The following is a 26,541-nucleotide window of genomic DNA, read 5'->3' as shown; positions in this document are numbered from 1 at the left end:
GTGGCAACACAACATGGAAGAGATACGACATTCTTTGTCACATCATCTCTAAACGTTAAATCAACATCAATTTCATGTTTACTGACATCTTTTAAGCCTCTTCAATGGGACTTTTACTCCATAAATAACGAACAACAATAGAGTTTCCCGCCACGATGTCCGGACGGACGGGCGATGAGTTAGAAAAAGTATGGCTGAGGATCGCTCGTACGCCCGGACGGCGTGCGAAAGACAGGAAGCGGGAGGCTCCTAGGGAAGAGGAAGAGTAGAGCATCTCGTATTGTGCGCTTGTTTGTGGCAATTGGCGTAGCTGACCAGGAAATTGTTTGTTTACTATTTCTATTGATTGTGCGGAGAATGTGGTCTCATTTTGCCTGGAAACAAGTGGCTATTCACGGAGACAGACGGAATATTGCAAGAAATAATGACAGCCAAGCTATTTTGCTCTATTTCACGCTAAAATGCTACCAACTGGCAGTGATGCGATCTTTCCCTGGTCAGCCTTGTGCGCTCTCTGGGAGGTGCTCTACTGAGATTGGAGGGAGGCCTTAGAGGCCATAGTCGAAGCTCTCACTCCACTCGCTATAGCGTGAGTCCTGGTTCTTGAGACGCTGCTGGCACTCTTCTAGGTAGCTATCCTGGATCCTGTAGATGCCCGAATTGGCCTGATACATGAGTGTCTCCAGGATGCGCTCGTTCTTGATAGCCTTCGACGGCAGGACAATTTTGATAAGATCCTGTGGTGAGATGCGATGTAGCTTCAAATCCCTGGTCAGCCTGTCCATGATCGTGCGGAATTCCGACCGGCTGTTGCCGCGATTGTTAGCTGCTGCCACGGCTCTGGTTTTCACTTTGTGGCGCGCCCACGCCAGCATCGCCTCGAATTTTCGTATCTCCTGAATCTCCAGTGAGCGCGCCATGATCATCTGCACAATGCTCTCGCTCAAGTTGAGGAACTCCTCCAGCTTAAACAACTGATGCGCCTTCGTCTCGACGAAGGCTAGGATCATGTTCACGAGTTCTGAGGCCGAGGTGTAGCGCCAGTAGTAGCTCTCCAGATTGATCAGCATTGAGCACACGTACTCGATTCGGAGGAACTGCTTGGCGTGGTGGAAACAAGCTTGCAACACTGCGAAATATATTAAAATAAGTCAAGAGAGAACTTCTCTCCATCCTGTAAGTGTAAGGACTTACATTCGGGGAGATCGTAATGCTCGGCGGCACAGATGAGGCCCGGAATGGAGACGCAGGTCAGAGGACAACTGCCAGTGTGCAGATAGTTGAGTAACACCCGGAAAGTCTCCGAGTCGAACTCGATGATATTAAACTCGGTCTGGGCTAGCTTAGCCCGATCCACTTTCTGCACATCGGCACATACAGACAATCCAGGAACCAGGAATTGTGATGGGTTTTTCTCCTTGCCACCGTCCTTCCCATCTGGAAATAATTGAATTTTTTCATAGTAATCTTTGCTTAAAGATATAATAGAAAAGTCAACTCACTGGAGAAGTCTTGGATGGAGGCCCACTTCTTCTTATCATCCGCATTCAGTTGCGAGTTCTGCTTCTTGATGGACTTTCCCCAGCCCGTGATGGTGCCGAGTCGCGAGAAGGCTCTCTTCACCATCGGAGAGGAGGGCACACTCTTGGGACGCGGAGCCTCCATGTCAGGCACCTGCAAGAAGTTGGAGCTCTTCTTCTGGTTCTGCGGTGACACCAGAGCTGGCACAGGACGCGCTAGAATCTCAGCCACGGGAACTTGTGGCGAGCCAAAGCCTGTCTGAATGCCATACAGCATTTCCTGGAACACGCGGCTTCTCACTCCCAAGATCGCACGCACTCCAATCAGTTTCACCTGCAAACTCAGCAAAAGTTAGACTAATTCTACGCGCTTTAAGTCTAGATTTATCTTACCTTTTGCTTGGACTGACCAACAAGAAAAGCCACATCGAAAAGTTGTGGATTCTGCACTTGAGGATCAGCGTTCATGAAGGCGCGCTGGAAATCTTGAGCCAGTTGGTCGTGATCTTCAAACTGATCACGCACGGAGTCCAGAAGAGGCGATGAGGGACGCATGTGTCCTAGAAGAGAGCAGAAACAGGCAAAGATTGCAGACTGTCGGTCTGTTTGTCGCTGATTTCTCTCCACTGCTTTGTTTTCCGTTTTGGACTCTTGTGATGCATTTTCTTCCCTTCAGAAGCTTTAAAATTACTCCCTTATTCTATATTAAAATTTCAGATCAATTCAAAGCAAGTATTATATATAAATACCTTTTGTGCTTTCTTATTTGCAAAAGTAAACCTAAGACTGAAGCGCAGATTTCTCTTAGAATATCACATTCAAACAAGACTAGAGAAGAAAATGTGGATTACAAAATTCTCACCACAATTAAGGTAGCTTCTGCAAAGCCTGCTGTAGCGCATGTAGTGCTCATTGATAGTGATTATAGGCCAGTAGAAAGCGAATGACATGATAAAGAGGAGACAATTGAAGGCCAGAAAAGAGCAGAACGGCACAGAAAAGAAGAAAATGCTCCGAGGGCAGGGGAAACTCAGAGTGCAAAGAAGAAAAGTGCGATGGAGGTGGATAGGGCAAAGCGGAGAGAGTAGTAAATGAACAGTACATACTATGGTGAACATTGAATTGCACACAGCAAGTTACTTTGCATAATTCCTCACCGATCGGTCTCCACGAGCCGCGACGGTAGGGTTTGGGTATTTGGCCAGTTTCTGCGTGATTGGCGAGATTAGCCACGATATCCTCCAGCATTTGAGAGCGCGTCCGCTCCTGCATTCGCGCAAACTTCGGTGCTGAGTATGACGCTCGTTCGCCATTCACGATCTTGGTAAGGATCCATTCCCTAAGCAAGAGAGAAGAGTGTGTGTGTGTCCAGAAATTACGATTTCGAGAACAAAATCAATCTCACCTAAACATTTGATCCCGCACGAACACAGATTGCTCCCAAAGGTAGGGCTTGTAGGCTCCAACTTCATCCCTGGTCACAACGGACACTTCGTACCTGGTTGGTTTGCGTTTAATCCTCGCGGAAACGCGCACCTGAGATCGTATTTCATCAATAAAAATCGAAAAGACTTATTGTCCCTGACGGAAACTTACTAGAATGAATGTGTGCAAGAAATGGGATTTGATGCAGGCTGGAGAGAAGAGAGTATTGTCTGCTTCCAGGAACACCACGCAGACGATATCGTTGCCAATATGCCTCTTGCGTTGCAATTTTTGCACGTCATGCCTCTCGTAGGGAAGCATAGTCGAAACGTGGAACATAATCTCGATTCCTCGCCAATTGGTGTGAACAGAATAGAGTCCTGTTGAGTTAGACCAGTTAGACACTGTTCAGAAAATACTCAAGACAGGAGAAAACTAAAGAATCTCACCCGTAAGATCGTGCACGGTGTCTAGACCACCTTTGTATTTGTCGAAACCTTTGAGTCGCACCTTGTCACCAAGCAGTTGCAGGAATTCCTCAAACAAGGGTGAGTTGTCATTGTTCTCCAGGATTTCCTCTTCCGTATATTGATTCTCCTTGATGTAAATCACACCGACCTTCAGTTCCGACTTGATGAAGACTTGATCTAGCTTTAGAAGTTCCTCCGGAGTATCTTGCAGTTGACCCAAAGTCAGTGGTGGATTTAGATTCACTTCTTTTCCCAATGATCTCACAACTTCCTCGCGATTGTACCTATAAAGGAAACGCCACATATTAACCACAGTTAATACTGAGAATCATAAAAGCAACCAACCTGTCTGCAAATACACAGGAAGCTGGAATTAGTCCATGAACTGTATACGAAATAGCTCTGACCAGAATCCTGAACTGATCTCTCCCGTTCAGCGTCTCCTGCTTTATGGATAAAATCACAGGTCCCAGATCCTCGTCATTGGTGAAATAGTTCCAGTGCTCTGTGCCATAGAAGTGTTTCTCATAGGTCTCCTGTTCCACAGAAGTCAGCTCGAATCCCTGTTGCTGCTCCCATTGCTCCTCGATCGTCGTCTTCTTCTTCGTCGCTGTGTCTGAGTCCTCGTCATCTTCACACAGATCTGTACATCTGTCCCTTGTCTCCGACTCATTATCATTGTCAGATCCACTATCATTCCATCCCTGTCCTGTGGAAATCTTCTGCCTGGAGCACTCGATCCAGTATCCAGGCGTAGGGATGAGATTGTGTGGGAACTCCTCACAGAATTCATCCGAGCAGGCCTGAGGTGGCAAAGGGAAGATGAGTGTGGTGGAACTCTTGCGTCTGGCCACAGCACAGCCCAGAGACTGTGGCTTGAAACTTCTGAGCTGCTGCATGAAGTCCGAACACTCCATCAGAGCCACGTCTGCAAAGTGTAGATCACACAAGATATGATTTTTGAAGCGGCGAGCGCGTTTCTGGTTGGGTCCGGTGAGATTCACGCCACAGGAATTGCATCTCAGACACTCCTCATGATAGTGGTTGTTCTCATACTGTGGTGAGGGATCCGTTTGTGTGCTGCTGTCGAAGACGGTACTGGTTGTCTCCACAGTCATTGTGCCAATGGTTCCGTCGATGATCTGCACGCTGGAGTCTCTTCTGCCCCTGTAGCGACAAACATCGTCACTCTGAGAGCTTTGGCGCCTGAAGTTCCGGCAGCGGATCATCTCATCTGTGGTGCTCTGGCGTCGGAAGCCTCTGGCAATCAGGATCTCCTCCGTGGTGGATTGGCGGCGGATGGATGGCCGAACGCTGGGCTCAGACGCCACCACATAGGTGGGTGGACAGGCGCTGGGACTGGGATCGCGACTGGAGCAGCAACTGCTGGAGTCTGGAGAGCGAGACATGCGTGCTGTGGAGGAGGATTGGCGGCGGATCTTTTCGCGGCAGCGCCGATGTATTTCGCTGTCGTGTTCGCGGCTGCGGTCGGGTGAGAGGTGGGAGCGTGAATCACGACGGCCGCGAGCGGCTGTGACGGAATCGGGACTGAGGCTATCACGACGAGCGCGACGCTCCTCGCCGTCCGTTGTGAGCGTGGGCTGTGAATCCCGTCGGCTGCTGCCCGGTGGCTCATCATATGTGGTAGCTTGACGCTGCAGGCGCTGCATCTTCGGCACCATGTCCGGACTGGACTTGGATTCGCGACGATTCACACGGCCTGACTGTGTCTGTGACTGGGAATCGCGACGAACCTGGGTGAAAGATGTGTGGCCGTTGGTTTTGAAAAAAGAAGACAGATATTTTATTCACACGGGAAGGACGGAAGATATTGCATTGGCACTAATATCTTATGTTGGTGGAGTTCCAAAAGGATAGAGTTACATGCGTTTTTGGGCCTTGAAGTCAATACAACTTCATTTGCAGCCGCCATTCCTAAACTAAGAAAGATTGGAGGGAAGAAAAGGAAGTAATATGTACAAACTAGAAGACATGGTAGCTTCTGCTACAAAACTACGGACCTCCGCGCACTGAGGATAGGATTATCTGGCTATCCCTGGCGCGAGAGGCCTTCAAGCTACCTACAACTCTCGGGGCGTAGGGCTCACCTTGAGTGACTTGAGAGTTGTGGGGCTGGTGGCGGGCGGCGTGATCGAGCTCGTGACTGAGACGACTGGCGGCGGCAGAGCCTGGCACGAGCTGTCCACGAGCGTGGCGGAATCAGGCTCCGTCGCCGTGCAGGTGCTCACCTCGAAGCCCACGCCGGACTCCCTCTTGCGCCGCATGCTGGCCAGTGACTTGGACGCGGCCTGCACGTGTCGGAAGCTGCGCACGCTGTCGCCGGAGCCGCGCCGTGAGTCTCGAACCTCCGTCACATCGCGCTCACGCTCCGCCTGGCTTTCGCGCTTATTCCATAGTCTCACCAAGTCGGATGTGTGACTGTACTGTCGGGAATCTTGCCTGCAATTTGAGATAATGCGAGCGCTTAATTTCCCAAGACCCCTCATCAATTATTCTAGAATCGATTCTCCACACGCACGGGCGCCATATGCTGACTCCCCACCCACCGGCGCCCCATTCATACACTCGCCAGTGGGGCGACCAACAAGTGGCGCGTAATTGTGATATCGACTCGTCACTTTTCCCACTTTTCCTACGCACTTTCCCACCCGAGAAGCCACTCTGTGCCTCTGCGCGGAGGCTCGGGGCGGAAGTTGGACGCCTTCAGAAGATGGTACAATTGACCTTTGTTCCCGTTCTCGAGTGTGAGCGATTTTAGAATCCCTCAGAAAAATTTGAATTTACATCCGCATCATGATTTCCATAAGAGCACGACACACCAAATGCAGGAAAAGACTTTAAAATATGGATTGCCTCTTCTGCCCTGACAACGGAAGCTTCCATATGTGAACACGTGAAGGTGCCACTCAGCCTCCATCACTCAATGTCGATTGTTTGGCACTCACCTTGAGCGACTGCTTCTACCCCCACCGCCGACCTCGGCGCTGCTCTCGCGTCTCTTGTAACCACCTGATGAGGACTGCACGCCCTGGATGTCGATGCTGCTAGTTCGGTTCCAGGGGAAGCTCCTGGCCAGGTCCGCGAGTGTCTCCCGTCGATTGAGGGTGTTCTTCACGTTCTTCTTGCAGCTCGTGCCACTCCACTCCCTCAGGATGTCCGTCAGTTGGGCGATGGAGGAGCGACGACGGCGCGGAACACCTACGCACAGCCAACAATGAGAGGAAATGCTGAGGGTGGGCGGAAAATGTGGGTGGTCGAGTGCTCTCTTTCTCGCCCAAGGATGCCAACGGAAATCCTTTTGAATGGTGCTCGATGCGCTCCGAGTTAAGCTAAATGCGACAGTGAGTCGACGTGGCGGCGTGAGTGTATCCCTTTTTTCAGGACGCGGGAACTTCTCAATGGGCTTATTTACGCGTGATTACCCGTTGTAAAAGAAATCGATATTGTTTACAAATGACTATTCATAGAATTGAATTAAGCTCTCACTGATAAATCAAAGTGATTTTCCACCAAATTAACCCTTCACTTCATTGAACAGCAAATTCCAAGACAAATTTATTACACATCGCAAGAATTTTCCTCAAGAATCTTTAAACGTTTATATGTATATGATTGTGTTTATTTGACTCTGGCGACACGTGAAATCCTACATATTGATAAATAAGAACGCAGGATAAAATAATTATAGAATACACACAATTTATCTCATGTAACGATAAAATTATAGATATTATATATATATATGAATATATACGTATATATATTCAATATATATGATTATTTACTCAAACTCAAAATTCCATTAAGCAGCTATTCGTATTTGCTTAAGCGATACAGTCATCATTATATAAACAAACTTTAGACACTTTCGCCAACTTTCCCCTGAGAATTTATTAAAAACCCTCTGATTTTGTCATATGGGCACCCGAGAAAGTTACATGTGTTCTCTTTTAACTTTTGCAAACTCCCCCGGACATGTGGCAAATTGAATGCCTCCCCCTAAATGTAGCGAACGGATTAATTTGAAATGGTTGAGGATGAAAGGCTAAAAATAAGAGGCTCAAGCGGAAGCGGGAAGGCCGTTTGGGGTTTCTGGGTCGGAAATATCACAGGATATGGTTGGCATCCTTGCGTACGTCCTCAATGGGCGGGGAGTGGCGCTGGAATGGGGCTCTAAACTCACTGGCAATCGGTGGGGTGTTTGGCGATGAGATCTGAGCCGCCGAGTCTCGCCTCCCGCCCAGTCTCTGGCGCACCGTGGACTCCTCTAGCTGCGACGAGTGGGTGGCAGACAAGCAATTTAAGCGTTAATATGCTTCAGATTTCCCTGGCAGGGGGTTAATTGAAAAAATGCGGAGAAGGGGATAGGAATGTTCGTGCAATTTTAAATTTCACTGTAAAAGCTATTTAAATATTCTCTGAGTGTTTTAAAGTTACGTGAATAGAAATGAATTCCCTTTGAAATAATTTTCTCAAATAAATACCTATTGGAAGTAATACAGAGAAAGGACATGTTCTATAATTAGAGAATTTTGGTGAAGAAATCACTAGAGAGAGAGAGAGGACTTTGCTTTTCATAGAAACTCCACCCAAAATCCACTTGTTCAACATGTTGATTGGCTCTTGTAATCCTTGTAATCATATTTCAATTCTTAACATGCCAAAACCATGTCGCTCTCTCAACTCCCCCTCCCCATGTGGTTGGGGGTGGAATTCAGGGGCGCTCACCTGCTCTCGCATGAAGTCATCCCAACCGTTGCCTCCCTGCCACACCAGGCCCACCTGGTGGCTCATGATGGGCAGGTTGCACACGAAGCATATCGCCGACATCTTCCGCCTCGGCTCCAGCCTGGGATTCTCGTGAAAAAGCTGCGAAACCCTGAAATCACCCACTCGGACTCTACAGTCCCAAAATTAGCGCACTCACACTCCAGCACTCGGGTTGGGACTCTTGGGCGGCGGGCGCACTTTTCCACCGATCGACTGCGGCAGTGGCGATGCACTGACCGCGGAGGATGCAACGGAGTCCTCTGCAGGACCTTTTTTCCACCAAGTCACACGCGAATGTAACAGGTGGCCATTAAAGCGGAGACGAGTTATGTGAGACTGAGATCTCGTGCCCATTGAGACCAGACTCTCGCTCAGCATCCCCACCAGCATCCTGCAGAGCGAGACAGCGCCAGCAGGCGACGAGGGTGGGAGAAGGACAGACAATAGCCAGCAGACGACGGAGACGTCCTGGCGCCTGTGCGACCGCGGAGGAGCGGCAGCTTCTGTATTTTATGTTATATAAATAGAAATGAGCTCCCAATCAAAACAGGATTAGAGGCCGGGATCGATACTCCCCCGCCGAGGCCTCGTGGCAGCAACAGGAGCTGCATGGACGCAATTTTGGCTCGTGTCTATTTATGGCATCATTTTTGGGGTAACCTCCCGGGCCCCCTGTGGCCTCTTGATTAACTCACCTGGGGGCAGGCACATCGCCCAGAAAATCCAGCAAACGCTGAAAAGTCCACCCTCCGACTGTGATTGAATTATGAGCGGAAGCTATGTAATGTATTGAAATAAATGAAGCCCTAATATAGCAGTAATTAAATTAATTCATCAGCCCTTTCATAGTAGCGTGGTTTCAGTAAATTAATTGCGTCGGAATGATTGTAATTTTTCAACTCTACTTATCAGAAATATGCTGGAAATGCGTTTCAGAGGTCGGTTCAGTGTTAGAGGTTTTTAGGGCTTTTATGATTCCCTTCCATTCTAATAAAATCGATTAATAAAGTAATAAGCGGCAATAAAACTGTTGAGTCAGGAAAGAACCCATCATTTATTCCGGAACAATAAATAATATTGGGAAACAATTTTCCTTCACCTAAGCTTTTATAAATTCATCTCAAAGGGCTGATATTAGTTAGAAAAATTTTTCAACCTCAGTGATTGCAAGAATTTTATTTTCGTGTCAAAATCAAAATCCGTACTAATCTTACTCATACAAAAATTGTGACGTAGAGCTTGTGAAATTTCCAGATTGAATCAAATAATAGTGCAAAACGTGCAAAACAACCCTCTACATTATTCTTTTTCTACTTTAGTAATCTTCTTATATTCTTATGAGAATTTGTCGTTACTTCCAATCAGTTTCAATCTTCCCCTCCCTTTCCAGTTGGAAGCGTGCGCTGAACAGCGGCCAATTGGAAAGTTCCATCTGGCAACTCGCTCTCGCCATTGGGAATTGTCAGTGCGATCGAAGTGCTCGGCATGTGTGCAGTTTAATTGATTTTCCCACTGTCTCTGCGGCAATGCGGGTGGAAAAGTGAGAGAAAAGGAGTGCCGAGTGTCCAAACAGTGTGAGTGGCAGCCAAGAGGCGTCCGTCGGCGAGGGAATCCGCCCCAGGCGCCCCGGGAGGCGACGGAAAATTTTCGAAGGGCCATTGTTTTGCGTTACGGTCAGTTTATTTATTTACATGTAGATGTAGAATATCTGCGTAACTGAGCCACGACGTAGATTATATTATGTGTGCTGAAGGCGAAGGATGTGAATATTCGAGAAATTATCGATTGAGTATTGCGTCTGAGGAGGCGAGACGGTTTCTCAGCGAGTCCTGGGCGGAGTCTGGGCGATCCTTGAGGTGGAAAACCGCCCACGCGAGAGCGGGTCTCTGGGAGCAATTTCCAGTTTGTTGTGTGAGGCTGGACAGACGGCAAAATGTGCGAGTGATCAGCATAAATTAGCTGACAATTACATAATAATTAAGCGGAGAAAAGAATAAGACAAGCAAGACAAAGTGGACAGTCGAGTTGCAGTTGATTTTGTGGAAAATAGAACACGAGTCGTGCGAGCGCACATCTCATGCAAAAGCAAACTATCTCGAGAGTTTACTGATTCGTTGTATTGATTTATATTCTAATGTGGAGAGAAAATGAACGGCCAATGGTCATACTAATGCTGATAATAATTGTTCTCTAATTACATTTCTCGGCTTCTCGCACTTCAATCACAATTGCACTGATGTTTTACCTCTGATCTTACTGGAGTTTTACATTTAAGAGGCGGATTTGCCTCACGAGACTCTGTGTGCAGAAAAATAACAAGAGAGACATGCAATTTTCTTGTTTATTTGTATTCTTTGAAGTGTCCGCGTGTGTGCGGAAAGGTGTTATATTGTGTGTGAGGGGGAGAAAAAAATGTGCCACTCAAAGGGAAATCTACGGCTTGGTCGGTTTTCTAAAATTAGGTGTAAAACATCAGTAGGGAAAATTGTCGCACACACGCGGAAAAATCGGTGCGGAGTGGAATGAGTTCAAGGAAATGCAAAATGAGACAATAGGGTAATTTCTTGAGCGCTTTTTGCACAAAGAAAACTCTCCAGAGGAACGGAACAAAGGACAGGAAGTGCGAATTGTCTCAGCGCCTTAGAACTTGTCTCTCTTTCTTGAATTCAGCACAATGTTTTGGGAGGAGAACAACATGTGGTGTGGACTTGAATAATGTCTTGTTCACAAATTCTCACTGGTATTATACTTAACATCCTGATCAATTAAAATCTCGATGGTATTTCTGGATTTATTTGGCCAATTAAACTCGCACCAAACCGTCGGAATGGATTGAATTTTCTCGTTGAGTCAATTGAGGCAAAAGCTGCGATGGGGAAACAATTAATTAAATTTAATTGCTTCGAGAAAATCACCTAAACATTCGCCCATTTCCGCATGAACACGAGCTGTATTGGTCATTTTCGCTCTGTCGCAAATGGCAGTCCATTCATAAATCCGCCGATGGAGTAAATAAGCACATAAATCCGATCGCGGCGTGCACGCGTCAATGGCGGGACGCGAGGGGGCGGATCTTATCGGGGGAGTCAATATCTCACTCTGGCCACATGTGGAGCCGCGCTGCTGACTGAGTGATGAACTGTCGAGCCCGGAAATTCCCAATCTCAATCGCCAAAATCATTTTTCACCACCTCTCTTTGGCGCATTCTCTCCGTTGAGCGGCAACAGAAGGTTTTCTGCTACACTTTTTTCGTCCATTGGACAAAATTGATGCGAATGATGTTGCTGATTGTCCATTTTGCAGATTAACTGTTTAATCAGATTACCACTGCTGACTCGTAATACAAAGTGAAGAAGTCCAGATGCTGATAAACCTTTTTCTTCTCTATTCCACTCAACATTTTTCATGTTTATATTCCCAAAGTCGTATCTAATTTCGAACAAACATCGCTTTGTCGTCCAAGTTCTGCGACTTTGTTCTTTAGAAGGCCAAAAAAGAAGTGTGAAGTTTTTAGAGACAATTCTCTCGTGTTAAACATTTCGTGCTTTGTAATGAAAAAGAACTGAAAATCATGATTTTAAGAGATGAGAGAATGATTTCATATAGTCACAAGTGATGTTGTGACCCTATTAACCTAAAATGGATCATTTCACAATATTCTATGGCTTCGGAACGTGTATAAAAAGACGCCTAATTCTTGGGAAGAAGGCTTCTTCTCATGCCATATCACTTCCTATAGATATTAATCAGCATTATGACTTTCAAATCCCCTTTTGGAATATTAATATCATGTCATTAGCATAATTAAATATGCCTCAGAGCATTTCCCCGGCAACCTATTGTCCCGGGGAAAATGCTTGGGAGGCACGGAAGAGTCTGAAAGCGCTAGTCAATCGATCGGAATCAGTGGTGTTTTGACATTGAAAGTGTGTCTTGCAGCTGTGCGCGCTACATTCCTTCAAGTTGACTGTTTACACTGGGATTTTCTAATCATATTTCTTGTTTACAGATCATTTTTTGGCTGACTCTGGGGTGATTTTGGTCATCTGGAGCGATAGGAAATTGTGGTGACAGGATTATGCGGTGAAGAGTGAGTGTTAGTGGCGCCAAGATGATGAGATATTCAGAGATTCCGCATGATTTCTCGTCCGATAGTCTTCACTTTGCCGAGGTATGTCAACTGTTTATTGCTCAAGTAGGAATTTTTGGTGGGAAAAGTTAATATGCATCATCGTTAAATGCTAATAAAAGTCACATAAATCAAAACAAGAGGATTTTCAAAATGAAATTGATGAGATTATTTGTTTAAATTTTGCGGTGAAGTGCGAGTCTTTGAAAAATATATCATTTCTCTCTTGATGATTTTTGTGTGGATTATTTTTTTTAAGAATTTCACACAGCGAGGCAAGGAAAATAAATTGGGAGTTTCTCAATAATTCGCTCGCTTTTTTTGCGCTCATGTCCACTTGCCTGGATGATTTTACGCAACTAACAATTGCGGCCCAGAATGAAAGTGAGGGGAAAACTTAATGAAATGAAAATTGATTGAAATTCCAAACCATCTCAGTGTGAGCAAATGGGCAAAATATGGTGCAATTGGCCACAATTTGGGGTCATGATTCACACAATATATACACACAATTTTGTGGTGATGTGTTAATAAAATGGCTCAGAAGAAAATTCCATCAAAATGCCAGAAAAGTGCGACAAGGTTGTGGGTGGCTATTTTTAAACGCTCTCATGCCTCACATGCTCGCCCATTGCAGCTGACTGAGGAGCAGATGTACAGGGGCACGCGCGATGAGTCGCCCCCCAGCGATCTGTCATCCCACAGCGGCCCAGCGCTGCCACTGATCGGCGGATCGGCGGAGAAGAATCACTTCCACTCCAGGCATCATCACCACACGCTCTCGCGCGATCCCAGGGCCAAGAAGCTCTCACTTGGCAGCGGGAATGGCATTCTGAGCACTTCCGGAGGGCACGATTACGGCTACATCAATCACGGGTGAGTGCAGAGTTAGACCACTGGGAATTTGCGCTGATTGAAGTGACTTTTGCAGACTCGTCAGCTCGAAGAAGTCCAACAGTTTGCCCACAAATTCAACAATGCAGGATTTGGAGTCGCAAACCGTGAGCGCTCTTCGGCTGTCACCTGATGATTTAGCCAGTCAAATCACACTGCTGGACTTCCCTGTCTTTGCTGCCATTCAGCCGGATGAGCTCACGAGTTGTGCGTGGACGAAGAAGAACAAGACCACGGTGACGCCCAATATTGTGGCCTTTACCAAGCGCTTCAATCACACGAGCTTCTGGACGGTGCAGGAGATTCTCAATGGGGCCACGCCGAAGGTGAGGGCGGAACTGCTGGGCCACTTCATTCGCGTGGCGAAGAAACTGCTGGAGCTCAACAATCTGCATTCCCTGTTCGCCGTTGTGTCTGCACTGCAGAGTGCCAGCATCTACCGCTTGGCCAAGACGTGGGCGTGCCTGAGTCGGAAGGAGAAGCAGACGTTCGACCGGCTGGCGGATATCTTCAACGACCGCAACAATTGGGCCAACTTGAGAGAGTACTCGGAGAGTCTGCGAGTGCCCTGCATCCCCTACATTGGCCTCTTCCTCACCGATCTCATCTACATCGACCTCGCATTTCCCCATCACGGCGGCGGCCTCGAGCCAGAGCAGCGGAAAACACAGATGAACAACATCCTGAGAGTGATCGCCAGCTACCAGGGCAGCGACTACGGTCACATTCAGCCCCTGATAAACGTCCAGAAGTACCTGCAGAGTGTGCGATTCCTCGAGGAGCTCCAGAACATCTTCGAGGAGGATCAGTACAAGTGAGTTGCACAGAAATTGCATTCTATTTATAACGTATTAATTGCCACAATATTTATGCACTTTGCCAAGTCAATTAGTTTATCAATTATTCAATCAAATAACAACGCCTTCACTTGACTAGGTTCAATTTAGAGAGCAAGACAGAATGCAGCTGATAATTGTTGGGTAATTGATGAATACTAACTTCGCATTTGCTTGCAGGAAATCCTTGAAGCTGGAGCCCTCTTCCTCTGTTCCCAGTTCATCGTCAGCCACGGCGGCCAAGGACGGTTCTGGTGTGGATTCTGTTGCCATTGCATCGCTCAATCTCTCGCCGGCAAAGTCAGTTTCTGCCACGAGATCCTCCAGTGCCGCCTCGTCGGCATCCAAATTTGTTCCCGGTCACCGAAAGAGCCGCAGTCTTGGGACAAAGTGAGTGAATCTACATTTGGTGTGTTCTGGGGGGAAATTCACTGTTTTTTGCTCCTCGAATATTTTTTTCTTTTGCTTCTCACCTGCAATTTTTCTTCACCGGAAAAAACTTCCCACCAAAATCTCACATCCATCTCATTATTTTCTCCACTGTTGTTTTTCTCGTGTCTCTTTCATTTCATTCTTAATCATTTTTCTCTGTGTGAATTTCCTCTGAGATGGACAATGAGAAAAAACACACACACACAGACAAAACAATGTGAAAAATGTTTGTAGATGTCGTAGCACGAGTTTGCCGCGCAATTTTCATCAGCAAATATGTGCTTGTCCAGCATTTTCTGTGACCAGAACTCTGCCAAGCAATCGATGCAAGTGTCGGTGAGTGTCTTTGACGTCCTTTTCACTGTTTTGATGGAGCATCTTTGTTCATTATCATCCACATTCTATTTCAATATTGATTTTCTCTCCTCGGCATTTTCACAACATTCATTCTCAGTGTGCCGGTGAACAGTCACTTTTGCAGAATTTTAATTTATTGTTTAGAAATATGGTGTTATTTGTGGAAAATACTCAACAATGTTGTTGTTCCTTCTTGGTTGGGGTTTATTTTCTTTAATTGCATTCGTTTGTGCTTGTGCGGCAGATGCCAAAAGGAATAAATAACAGAAGCCATTGGCAGTGGAAATATGTAATAAAGTGCGCGGATATTTCGAGAGGCGGAAGATTTGTGATGGATTTGGGCGGTGGTTGCAGTAAAATGGCCATTTCTCTTCGTCTAACTGAAGATTTATGAGATGATTTTGGCATTAGATAATCGATTTTGATGATTTCAGCGAGAATTTTACACGAATCAGCATCTTTACGGGTTTTTTTACTATTACATGATTATGACTCTATGTTGTCGTCTTCTTTCTGTTGTATATTCGTGTGATGATTAGAAAAAGAAGTGTATGTTTGGCATGGTGAAGAGATTAGATGAGGCTCTCTTCTGATGTTTCTCTTCTTTCCCGCAGCATCTTCAGCAAGACGTGTCAGGTGGGAGTGGCACCCATGACAATATCCTGCTCAGAGTCTCTGGACACTTCGGCTCAGTCCCACCAGTCGCGGCATTTGCTGGACGATTCTGTGTTGGAGGATCGTACACTTCCGGACGCAATCTCGACAGGAAGTTCAGACGGAGTTTTCGGTGGTTTAGAGTTGGACGGTGATGCTGGACAGGAGTCGCTGGAGTTTCAGGGATGCGTTCGGCGGAAAACAGTGCTGAAAGATGGACGGAAGCCCGCCGTAGCGTCTTGGCAGCGCTATTGGCTGCAGATCTGGGCCAACTCGCTGGTTTACTTCCCACCAAAGTCCTTCAAAGGGTGAGTGCGCGTGGTGAGGCTGTTCGCCGCTTTAGCTAATTGTCTGCATTGCTTTCCAGCAATGAGAGGGGCGACTTCAAGCGAGAGCCCTGCAAAGTGTGTCCTCTGGATGGCTGGCGGGCTGAGCAAGTGGATAACATCCAGCAAGCGAATACATTTCAACTCGTGAATGTGAGCACGAGTACAATTTACAAATTTCGCACGAGTTCCCCGAAACTCACGACGATGTGGCTGGAGTCTCTGGAGAGGATTGCCCAGCAGAGTGCTGAGAAGCAGCTTCCCGTGAATCTCATGTCGTTCGAGTGAAGAAGGGATTTATTTTGTATATGAATCTCTCTGTGAATGAGGAGAGTCTCTCTAAATGGCTACTACTGGAAGACTGATGAATTTTATCTCGGATAATTTTTCCACAGAAGGTGAATAACTGAAATCACTAGCATATCCATGACTTTATTTAAATGGAAAACAAACCACTATCATACTCCCAATTGCGAGTTTTTTCTTTTATGTACATTTCTGGGTTGATTTATTGTTACAATCACGTAGAAATAAAATACCATTATGATATATAAAATTGAAAAGAAACTGCATTTTCATTGAGGGCATTTATTGTAACGAGTCTTTTTGGCATTAACGAGGGTTCTTAAGGTAAGTGAAGTCGACTTTCGTGACTAGTGACGATGAGGAGTCCATCCAGGAGGAGGTTTGGGCAGCGGGATGTATTCCTTGACCTCTGCCGGACTCCAGACTCGCTTCCAGATGGCCACATAGACTTTCCTGGGTTGCCATGTCTTCACCCAGCGCGCATTCCAGACGATCTTCTTGCGCCAGAAACCTTCCCGCCACGGCTCCCGTGCGTGCACATGGACGACTCTGCAGAGACGCGGTCAGGGGTTAAACGGACTGTTTGCGGTGCGTGAATAATTGATGAGTGGCGTGGAAAGTAAAAGTGAGTTCATGCACGCGGCTGGAATACAAATTCACTTTCCCGCGAGTGCACTCGGATGCACTGACTGGAGGAAAGGCAGGCGCTCACCAATAAATCAAGACACGCGTCAATTGAATTAGTCTCGAGGAAATTCCCTCGATGTTTGTTTTACCTGACGCGATCATGCCAGGTGAGATCGCTAATTGTTGGGATTGATCGTTTTGCAGGTAATTTTTCAGTGCTTTCTTCAGGCAATGCGTTTCATTAAACAGATGTTATGAAAACTCATGGCAATGTTATATGAAATCTCGTGATTTTTGTTGGATTTGTATTAAAAAGGAGTTAAATGTTTGAAAATATGAACTTTTCATACTTTGAGATTGCTGCTGTGGAAAGTCCAATGATAGCTAGAAGGCACCAGAGAAATACGATCTGAAAGTAATTCCACTGTTAAGATGTTGTATTCTCGGCCAAAAGGTCACAATTCATTCACCTGAATCCTCATCTTATGCACTATTGAGTTTGATGTGCCACTGAATTCACTGTCAAAGCCACACTGATGATCGGTATCATGCCAAAAAGGCCTTTTATAGTGCCTCTGGAGAAAGACTTGGCCAGAATCTCCTCTTTGTCCATTCACAAACAGTGTAAAGAGAGCACTTGACGCGTGTCTGGACTCTCAACAGATCCTCCACTTCCGATCGGAGGGCAATTTGAGTAGTCAGAGCATGTTTTGCCGTGTTTTGCACTTTCCTGCCCCTTCTTGGGCGGCCTCACGTGCGCTCTTCCGAATATCAAGTGCAGTTTTGGCGGTTTCGTAACGCGCACGCTTCCATGCGTAAGATCACGCATAATGACTCGAGCTTTTTGGTGGAGTGCTTCCGACATGAATGATTGATGAGATTGCTGACAGATTTTCCTAAGAGTCGAATGAAGAAAAACAACATAGAATTTCTCTCTCGAGTGTTTGTCATTTTGTATAAATTCTTTTATTGGTAGAAAGAAACAACAAAACTTGGACGTAACAACATGCTTCCTCGGGCATCGCGCCCGGGATTCAATTTCTCCTAGAGCAGAAGGGACAGCTGGTCAGTGCTGCTGATACAAATAATTAAAAGGTACAATACGTTTTCTTCCTTAAGTTACAGCTGATCTGTTAACACACGCAAGTATATAATACTTAAACAAAATAATATAAAGAGAACCTAGCAAGGATCGCCGTCTCTACAACAAATATTTACATTGCAACGGGCTGAGGGACTGCTGGGATCAGGCCGCGGGCGACTGCGTGGCGGCCTGGACTGGACTGAGGATGGGATTGAGTGGCACTGGAGTAGCCTGAGGCTGCTGATCGTGTCTCTTCCACACGACCTTCGATTCCTGATCCTTCCGGTCCCACCCGTGCGCTTGCTCGTGGTGTTCCTGATGCTGATCATGGTGATCATGGTGCTCCTGGTGGTGGTGGTGATCGTGGTGATCTGGCGAGGGGAACCACTCTGAGATCCACACTGGCTTCCAGATCTTCTTCCACGCTGGCACCCAGATCTCCTTCCAAGCCGGCACCCAGATCTGCTTCCACGCCTCCTTCCACTCCAGCTTCTTGTCCGGCACCCAGATTTGCTTCTTAGATGGCTTCCATACTTGCTTCCAGTCCTCCTTCCATTCCAGCTTCTTGCTCGGCACCCAGATTTGCTTCTTCGACGGTTTCCAGATTTGCTTCCATGCCTCCTTCCACACTAGCTTCTTGTCCTCCACCCAGATCTGCTTCTTCTCTGTTCGCCACGTCTGCTTCCAGTCCTCCTTCCACACCAGCTTCTTGCTCGGCACCCAGATTTGCTTCTTGGCCGGCTTCCAGATCTTCTTCCACAGTGGCTTCCAGACGAGCTTCTTCTTCCACAGGTCGTGACTAGTGTACTCCCACCCCTCGTGATCCTTGCCCAGGTATTTCTCACCCGGAATTCCCACTTTCACCCACTCTGGCACCCAGATTTGCTTCCATGCCGGCACCTGGATCTCCTTCCACGCCGGCACTTGAATCTCCTTCCACACTGGCACCCAGATCTTCTTCCAGTCGGGCACTTGGATCTCCTTCCACGCGGGGACCTTTATGGGCTGCCACACTGGTTTCCAGATTTGCTTCCAGGCCGGCACTTGGATTTCCTTCCAAGCCGGTACCTACAATTACACGAGAACGTTGGTAAAATAGGACTTATTAGGCTCGGATAGTGGTCCTCTCACCTGGATTTCCTTCCACACAGGCTTCCACACTTGCTTCCACGCGGGCACTTGGATCTCCTTCCAGGCAGGACGCTGCGTGGGTACCCAAATAGGCTTCCAGATCTTCTTCCACGCCGGCTTCCAGATTTGCTTCTTGGCGGGCTTCCAGATCTTCTTCCAACCCTCCTTCCAGGTCAGCTTCTTTTTCCAGTACCCGGGATCGTGCTCCTCGTGATAGTGATGATGGTGGTCATCGTGGCCGCTCGGAGCAAAGCCCACTCTCTGTTGGACCACCTGCGATGAACTCACTTGCGATTCCTCGGCCGTCTGGTCCAGGACCGCCTTGGTGGACACCAAGGAGAAGTGGAGCGCAACTCCGAGGACTATCTGTAAAGGGTTGAGATTTGAATTGTAATCGCCTGGCGGTAGGCAGAACGCTGGTTGCATGGGCGATCGCACGCGATATTGATCGTCACATAGAGAAGGTATTTTCTGCAGCGATTAAATATGCAAGACCCTCCCTTTGTTTTCTTCTCTCCAAATCAATCACGTTCGACTGCACGTCCAAATTGGCACTAATGTGGGCTTCGGAATAAATTTGTACGTACGAGCAACGAGTGACTTCACAATCTCATAATCGAACCTCATGATCGTCTAATGATCTTCTTTTCGCGCCTCGCGCGAGTCGATGAACGCGCACAGGCATGAAATGAAAAGTCACTCAATGAGAGTGTTTATTTTGTATAAAACCCTCGTCCGCTGCCGTGCAATTAATCTCCTCACCTCCTCACCAAACCCATTACAAAAGCCATTATTTTATTGTTGCACTCATTGTGGAGTGCATTCAAATCCACGCTTAATTACTGCATCACAGAGTTACTCTTGATCTTCTTTTTTGCCACAGCATTTTCTATGCACTCCCATTTTGCAGGCTCTGTGAAAGAGTTTAGTGACAAACGTCTCTCGTGATTCCTCCCGATTTGACAGATGAGAAAGCAAGAGTGGTTCGCGAGGATCGCGAAAGTGAAACGCAAGAAACAAGAGACAAAAAGCTAATTGATGCGAAAGGAAATCAGTGACCCGCTGGCCTAGTACTAGACGCTCAAACATTGGCCAGAATGAAAGTTATCGTGATGGAGAAGCAATTTGCGACTCATTTGTCACCTGATCATTGGATTTGTCTACGGCAAGATTGATGATCTTCGGTTGATCTGCCTAGGTGCTAAGTGGAACTGACACTTTTCTCCCCTGAGCGTTTTCTAACTCGGCAAAGCAAACAATGGATGTAACTCACCGATCACGAAGATCCATGATCTTCGGTGCAAAGACCGTGCTTTGACTAATTTCAATTCACGTGTGCGTAGGGGAGGGACGAGCTGCTATTGCACAGGAAACATTGGCTCTTTAGCGCGAATTTGATGGCGTTAATAACACAGTTATTACGCAATACCTTCTGGCAAGAGTGAATCCAATTCAAAAGGCCTAACGTCAAGACAGTCACTCCCCTATGACCACAAACAAACCTCCGATTGCTATTTTATAAATGCAGCGAAGAAATTTGCAATTATTGTAGTAATAATGCTATGGCATGTAAAATGAGAAACACACGATGAGTAGAGGAAATATTTGTCTTTCCGCGAAAAGGCAGAGTATTTTCAACCATTCAATGTTACGCAAATTGATTTAAAGGAGAAAGTAATACAATATGAATGATTGCAATTAGATTGTAAATGGTATTTTATTAAAAACACCGTCCAAAGTGATCTTTCTTGCCACCTCAGTGGCTTCGGTAGCCAATTATGCAGATAGTTGTTAAACATGAAATACATTTTATATTTCCAATTGAAGCGATATTTTTATCTGTAACTTTTGCATAACACGATCACAAGTTGGCAAAAAAGGCATTTTTCCCTGCACTCGTGATCGAGGTGATCTCTCGAGTCAACCCAAAGAGAGAGATTCATGAACTTTCTCACGCAATTCGCATTCAATGCATTCTTTCACTTTGACTGAAATTACCTCACAATTTATTGCCTTCTTGCCATGCTCGGGTGTTATCATGTGCGATTGGGGCTTTTCGTGCAGGTGATTTGTGTATCTGAAGTGATCAGTAATGGCCCAGCCCCATCAGAGAGTGAAAAGCGGAAGGGAGGCCGCGACCGCACAGAAATTTCCTTTTGATGAAACTCGCCATTAACTGGCGAAAATACCTCAAGAAGGCATTAATGCGGCGCGATAATGAGCTCTGGAGAGTGATCGTGTCAATAAATCAGCGATCTTGACAATGAAATATGGCTCTCTTTGCCTCCAGGGTCCATTCAAATCGCCCAACAGCCAAAGCGAATCGATCGTGAGTGATAGAAAGAAGCAATTTGTAAACCTCCCAAACAATCGACTTTTATCAACACTTCTGAATTTCCCCGATTTTTGCGGCCCACGATCGCGTTATGCAATGTTGACGATCGCGAGGAGAGAGAGAGAGAGATCAATTTGCACAGTGTGACGCCGCTGCGAAGAAATTGAGGGGAAATTCGCGCGATCTCAGGTCGATTCACAGATCTTCACGTGCAGTGGCGACGCGAGAAGCTCGATCCCTGCATTCATTGTATGCTAATCACTTGAAAGATCGCGATTAGAAAGACATAGAGAGGCTCAATTAAAAGCGAGAGTGAAAAGTGTCGCGATCATTTAGGATGTTTTCGCCGCGATGTGTGGGTTTTGCAGAGAAACTCCATAACCGCAAAATTGGATGATGTCAGGAGAGTCATAAAGTGAGATTGAGAGGGAGTTGTAGTCATGTCTTTTTGGTATTATTGACTTTGTGGTTTCGGCAGCATCTCGGTTAACTCGCAGAGTTTCTTATTTGCCTCGCGAGTCACGAGATTAAATAGGAGAAAAATAGTGAACTTATGACCTAGAGACAGCGTCAACAAGGGAGTTTATAATGATATTTCTTCAAAATGCATCTAACTTTTACGCTTTTCCACCCCAACGGGAATCAGAACGAGACGCGGAAGAGTTGCCAAAGGTTTCTTCAAGCTTTCTTGGCCAATCTGAATTCCTTAGCGCCCCATATCGTGCTCACCATCGAAAATTTCTCTCGTTTCATTGCTTCCAGACCGCGAGGCGCGCGTAATCCAGAAATGGTTGAGTAAGAAATAAAGAAAGTGCAGTGACGAGATAAGAATTTTATGCATTTCGCCGCAGATAATCGGACTAATTGGCGCTGCACTGGATGCGAATGGGATTCAGAGTGGAAGAGAAAAAACACCTTCACTTTCTCAGGAAGATGCGCGATCTTCCGTCCAAGTTTTCCAATTTCGTTAATTGTGTGAATTATGGGTGTCACGTTTGGTGGCGGGAAAAAAGTCACTCACACGCGGACGGTCAGACTTTTTGCTGCTGATCGCGTCTTGATTCTTCGAAAGCTCATGGCGCGCGGAGGTGAGAAAAAATCCCATGATTTGCCAACTGCTCTGAATCACTTTTCGGTGAGAAAGTGGCGCCCAAGTCCGCGTTTTCTCTTTTTTCACCTCATCATCAGCGCGCAATTTTCTCACCGTCTCCCCAAGGCTTTTCCATCACGGTCACGAGACAATTTCCCAAAATTGTCTCCCCGCGGCCGAAAAAAACTTTCACGCACTGTCTCTGATCTCTCGCGAGAGGCGGGCAAGTGAAGGAAAATGGAGAAAATTGAGTAATCCACTAACCACAAGACTCCAACGGGACCTCATGACGCCCGCACCAGGATCAACTCTCTGTCACTGAACTCTGATTCCTCAGCGAGGCGAACAACTCACACTATCTGACGTCCAGGTGCCCTCGGCGTCCGCCTTTATAGCCTGCCCGCGACTCCGTGGCATTGGCCATGGCGGTGGCAAGGTGATGGGGGCCCCAGCCACCACCACCGGCATCTTCTCCTCCTCTTGGCGGGAAAGGCCCCACGCCGCGCCGCCGATGAAATGTGAAAACGATACCTGCTACACTTCCCTCTCGCGGCTCTGCACGCGCCTCTTTCGTCACTCTCGCGACTCGGCATCAGCTTCTTGAGCAGTTTTGGCGCCAATCCGTTGGCCTGACAAGAGCACTTTGGAATATTGTATTTTCGGCGAACAATTGCAACTATTTCACGAATGTCTCAAATACTAATCCTTGATATTCACAACAATTGGAAGGGTTTTGGGCATTTAGGGAAAAGATGTCTTGCTGTCAAAATTTTCAATTAAGGATTCAGAGAGAAAATCAGCAGCAAAATCAGAAGGCATCTCATTGAAATGTATTTTGAAATAAAACAAAGTACTTAATTGTTATGTAAAAACTTTGCTAGAAACTCTGCATAACATCTGTATTTCCTCTATACTAATTATTTTTGTTACACTATAGCTTTATGGTTAGTTAAAATCCAAATGAAGTTGTCCATCACTGACTTCTGCACAATTATTCTTTGGCCATGCATTGATAAGTCCGGAAAATGCAGAAACATTCGTAACATCAGTATTGCATAAAACCCATAAAATTTCTAAGCTACTACTGCGTTAATTCTTTCTCAACTGACTCTATTATTCAAATTTTTTCCTCTTTCCAGACTATAATGACACTATTAAGCTAATGTGTCTTCCCATTACTTTATGGACAATTTAGGGCAATTTAACTCTTTAAATCCTCCCAGAAGAATTGTCACAACTTTCATCAGCAATGAAGAATCTCTGTCGACTTTTACTCACGAACGCAGAAACATTCGTATTCATGTGAATTTTCGCATTCTTCGCCACGCAACGTCTCACTGGATTCCCGCAACGCTTGCGTGGATGTTGATGTGTTGTTATTTGCCGACCCGGCGCCTCCACGGCGTCGAGGGTGTTTCGATGGAGAGGGATTTGTTGTTGTTCCTCGAACGGTCGATGGACTCGCGTGCGAGCCCAAACGGCTGTTATGTGAAATTAGCAATAAATAATAAAAGTAAATTGCGCAGCCTCATAGCTTAAAATGGCCTTTTGAAATCGAAAGTCAATCGCGCAGTTCTGCGACAAGACACTCTAAAAGGCTGCGCGCGGTAGTGAAAACCGTTCCGGCGAGGAAGTGAAGAGAAAGACGAACCCGTTTTTGGACCAGCAAGGGTACACTTCCTTCTCCGGTCGCCAGAAGAAATGAAAGCTCAACGAAATTTCATTTTCTATGGAATGCCTCGGCAGTCACGACCAGGTTGAAAATCTCGTTTGATTGCAGCACTCTTGAGGTGCATCTCCGCAATGGGCTCCATTGCCAATGCTGATTTATGCGCTTGGCAATCTCACCTTGCAAACGAGCGCCACGGAGACACTCTCCTGGTGCTTCCAGCTCAACGGAAGGTCTCGCATTTGAGCATCTTTGCCACTTTCCTCGTTACGACACACAATCGTGGCTGCAGAATTGCGCCAGGGCTTCATGACGATTGTCATTGCTGGCTGAATCACGAAAATTTCCGTCACTTTCATTCGCACTGAGTCCACTGCTTCCGCAAATGTACTAGCTTTGCAGCGCCGGTGTCACGATGCCGCGATAGAGTCTTCTTCTTCTTGTCTTGACTCATGAGTGAGATAATATCGCATAGGTAACAATATGGTAACTTCCGAGGAAATTTCTAAATTAAATGCTACTCCTCCTGAAGCGCTACGCTTATATTCTATCCATACAGCCCATTATACACGGCCAGAGTCTGCATTCAAAATGAATCATAAAAGTTGTTTACAAACAAAAAGAGCGCTCATGTGCATATTTTCACCTTTCGCCTTTGAATGTCTGCTCCAATTTTTTTCCTCTATTTATCACTAGTTTATCTCCCAGTGAATCTCTTGAATGAAAATGAAATATGTTGGAATTTATGGGCCCTTCGTGTGGTTCCTTTCCCACTTGTGATTGTATGTACATTCGTGGCGCACTTTTATTGTCTTTCTTCGAAAGTGACGGAAGATCTCTGGGTAAAATGCAGCACATTACCAGCCCACAAAGGTTCAGCATCACGTTGGGTCGTAAAAAGCCGGGCTTTAGAGAGATCCAAATAAAAGCACTTCTCTTGACGACTTCGGAATTTGATTCTCCTTTTGTTGCCTTTGGAAAAGACAGCGCAGATCAGCGGCAAAATCCATTGACTCTCGCAAGGTGAAATGGTCAATAAAGAGCTCCACAACAATGCAAAAGAAATTCTCCGCACTTGATTAATTTTCCCCCCTTTTTCGCGCCCAATACCACAGCTCCAGGCGATGCTCCGCAACGTGGTTGCATAACGAAACACTCTTTGCGGGCTTTTGCGATGGTGGAGAAGAGAAAAGGAGTTTTCTTTTCTGGCACATTGACGTGCACCTCATTAATATTAAATTGATTGAAAAAACATATAATGCAAACCGCGTTCTTCGTGTTACCAGAGTGCTTCACCACCTTAATTGTCGACAATTACGGTCCGGAGGATTTTTGCAGATTAGCGCAGCAATTTTCGCAGAAAAATATCAGAGGCAAATAGCCGACAATTGATGTGAGAATGAAGACCAAGTTCAATGAGTCACCGAGAGAATGATCCAGAGTGTTTAATATGTTCCAAAAGAGCAGCTTAAATTGTATCAATTGCCTATTCAATGGCTTGCAAGACATGTTGTCGATAAGAAATCTAATTTCCATTTACAAGAAAACACCAATGTTTCCCCATAATTTATACAGCGTGAGCTTCCAATGTGCGACCAATTCTTGGTGTGAAACTAATCTCTTGGCCGATTAACTCGCGCGATGGAGTTGTAATTCTATTTGCCATGCGCGCCAGCATAAATCAGCCCTGAGCCAAGATCGTAAATATGAGTTAAGTTGAGTTAGAAAATGCCAAACGACAGACATAAATCCAGGTGGGAAGTGAAATGCTCTCAACATGGCTTCGAGTAGTTTTGCAGAGGTCTCGAGGAATGCGGAGAAGAGATGCCTTGGCAAGGAAAAGGCTGCGTCTGGTGTGAATTCCTCAACAATTAATTGTAACTCAGTGGATGTTTAATTAACTGGCAAAGAATTCCCTCTGGTATTTCGTTATGTGGCGCTGTGGTGGACAAAAAGCAGCCCAACTTTCACTGGATATCCACTTCAATATCTCCCCCAGAGTCCAATTTATCCATTATATTTGCTATTTTGTAATAATTTAATATGCTGTGAAAATAAACATACGCGAAGGTCTTGTAAAATGTGTTAAAGCTCGAGCTGATTGAAAGGCGGACTGAGAGATTAATGGACTTTTAGAGGGCGAAAGTGGAGAGAATTGGCAAAGAAAATGGTTCAATATCACGGTAATCTTTGCAATTGTCCTTCACGAGAGTTCATGCGTGTGTGCAAGTCAAGTTCCTCTGGTGAAAAGATGCGCTAATTGTGGGAATTCTTCATCACTTTCGCTCATCCGCCAAAAATGTCACCCAAAATAGCCCTCTGAAGAGCTTATCTTAAAAGCAATGTTTATTACTTTGCGAATTGCAGAATCAACAAGCAAGTGGCACCGAATGGAAAATGTTTTGACATTAAACATCCTCAGTAAAGAGACTCTTCTTCACATGATGGACTCAAGTACAATTTA

At 46.1% G+C, this 26,541-nt stretch overlaps 3 protein-coding genes across 5 annotated transcripts; 1 reads left to right on the top strand and 2 right to left on the bottom strand.

Annotated features, from left to right (window-relative positions):
* Nucleotides 1-3: 3 nt before the first annotated feature.
* LOC132264278 (uncharacterized) lies at nucleotides 4-5,172 on the bottom strand. The gene is made up of 9 exons (XM_059764395.1): nucleotides 3,761-5,172; nucleotides 3,395-3,699; nucleotides 3,117-3,325; nucleotides 2,926-3,056; nucleotides 2,678-2,859; nucleotides 1,914-2,080; nucleotides 1,503-1,854; nucleotides 1,195-1,437; nucleotides 4-1,129 (listed from the first exon to the last, which is right to left on the bottom strand). The coding sequence occupies exons 1-9, from the start codon at nucleotides 5,095-5,097 to the stop codon at nucleotides 549-551; spliced, it is 3,507 nt and encodes a 1,168-aa protein (XP_059620378.1). The 5' UTR covers nucleotides 5,098-5,172; the 3' UTR covers nucleotides 4-548.
* Nucleotides 5,173-9,640: 4,468 nt separating this feature from the next.
* On the top strand, nucleotides 9,641-16,391 carry LOC132264156 (ras-specific guanine nucleotide-releasing factor RalGPS1). 3 transcript variants are annotated; one of them, XM_059764258.1, is made up of 8 exons: nucleotides 9,641-9,746; nucleotides 12,217-12,378; nucleotides 12,974-13,212; nucleotides 13,268-14,044; nucleotides 14,247-14,456; nucleotides 14,733-14,834; nucleotides 15,470-15,817; nucleotides 15,877-16,391. In XM_059764258.1, exons 2-8 carry the CDS (start codon nucleotides 12,319-12,321, stop codon nucleotides 16,121-16,123), a joined length of 1,983 nt encoding a protein of 660 aa, XP_059620241.1. In that variant the 5' UTR covers nucleotides 9,641-9,746; nucleotides 12,217-12,318; the 3' UTR covers nucleotides 16,124-16,391. The 3 variants fall into 3 exon arrangements, with proteins under 3 accessions (XP_059620241.1, XP_059620240.1, XP_059620242.1); XM_059764257.1 differs by having other exon boundaries at nucleotides 9,647-9,879; XM_059764259.1 differs by lacking the exon at nucleotides 14,733-14,834 and having other exon boundaries at nucleotides 9,647-9,879.
* Nucleotides 16,392-18,014: 1,623 nt separating this feature from the next.
* LOC132264236 (uncharacterized) lies at nucleotides 18,015-22,696 on the bottom strand. The gene is made up of 3 exons (XM_059764352.1): nucleotides 22,673-22,696; nucleotides 18,984-19,349; nucleotides 18,015-18,920 (listed from the first exon to the last, which is right to left on the bottom strand). The coding sequence occupies exons 1-3, from the start codon at nucleotides 22,694-22,696 to the stop codon at nucleotides 18,015-18,017; spliced, it is 1,296 nt and encodes a 431-aa protein (XP_059620335.1).
* Nucleotides 22,697-26,541: the final 3,845 nt, after the last annotated feature.

Source organism: Phlebotomus argentipes, unplaced genomic scaffold, assembly GCF_947086385.1.
Source record: "Phlebotomus argentipes unplaced genomic scaffold, Phlebotomus argentipes genome assembly contig_32, whole genome shotgun sequence".
NCBI classification, from domain to species: domain Eukaryota; kingdom Metazoa; phylum Arthropoda; class Insecta; order Diptera; family Psychodidae; genus Phlebotomus; species Phlebotomus argentipes.
The sequence above is the reverse complement of the archived record's forward strand: the minus strand, read 5'-3'. Positions and strand labels throughout refer to the sequence as shown.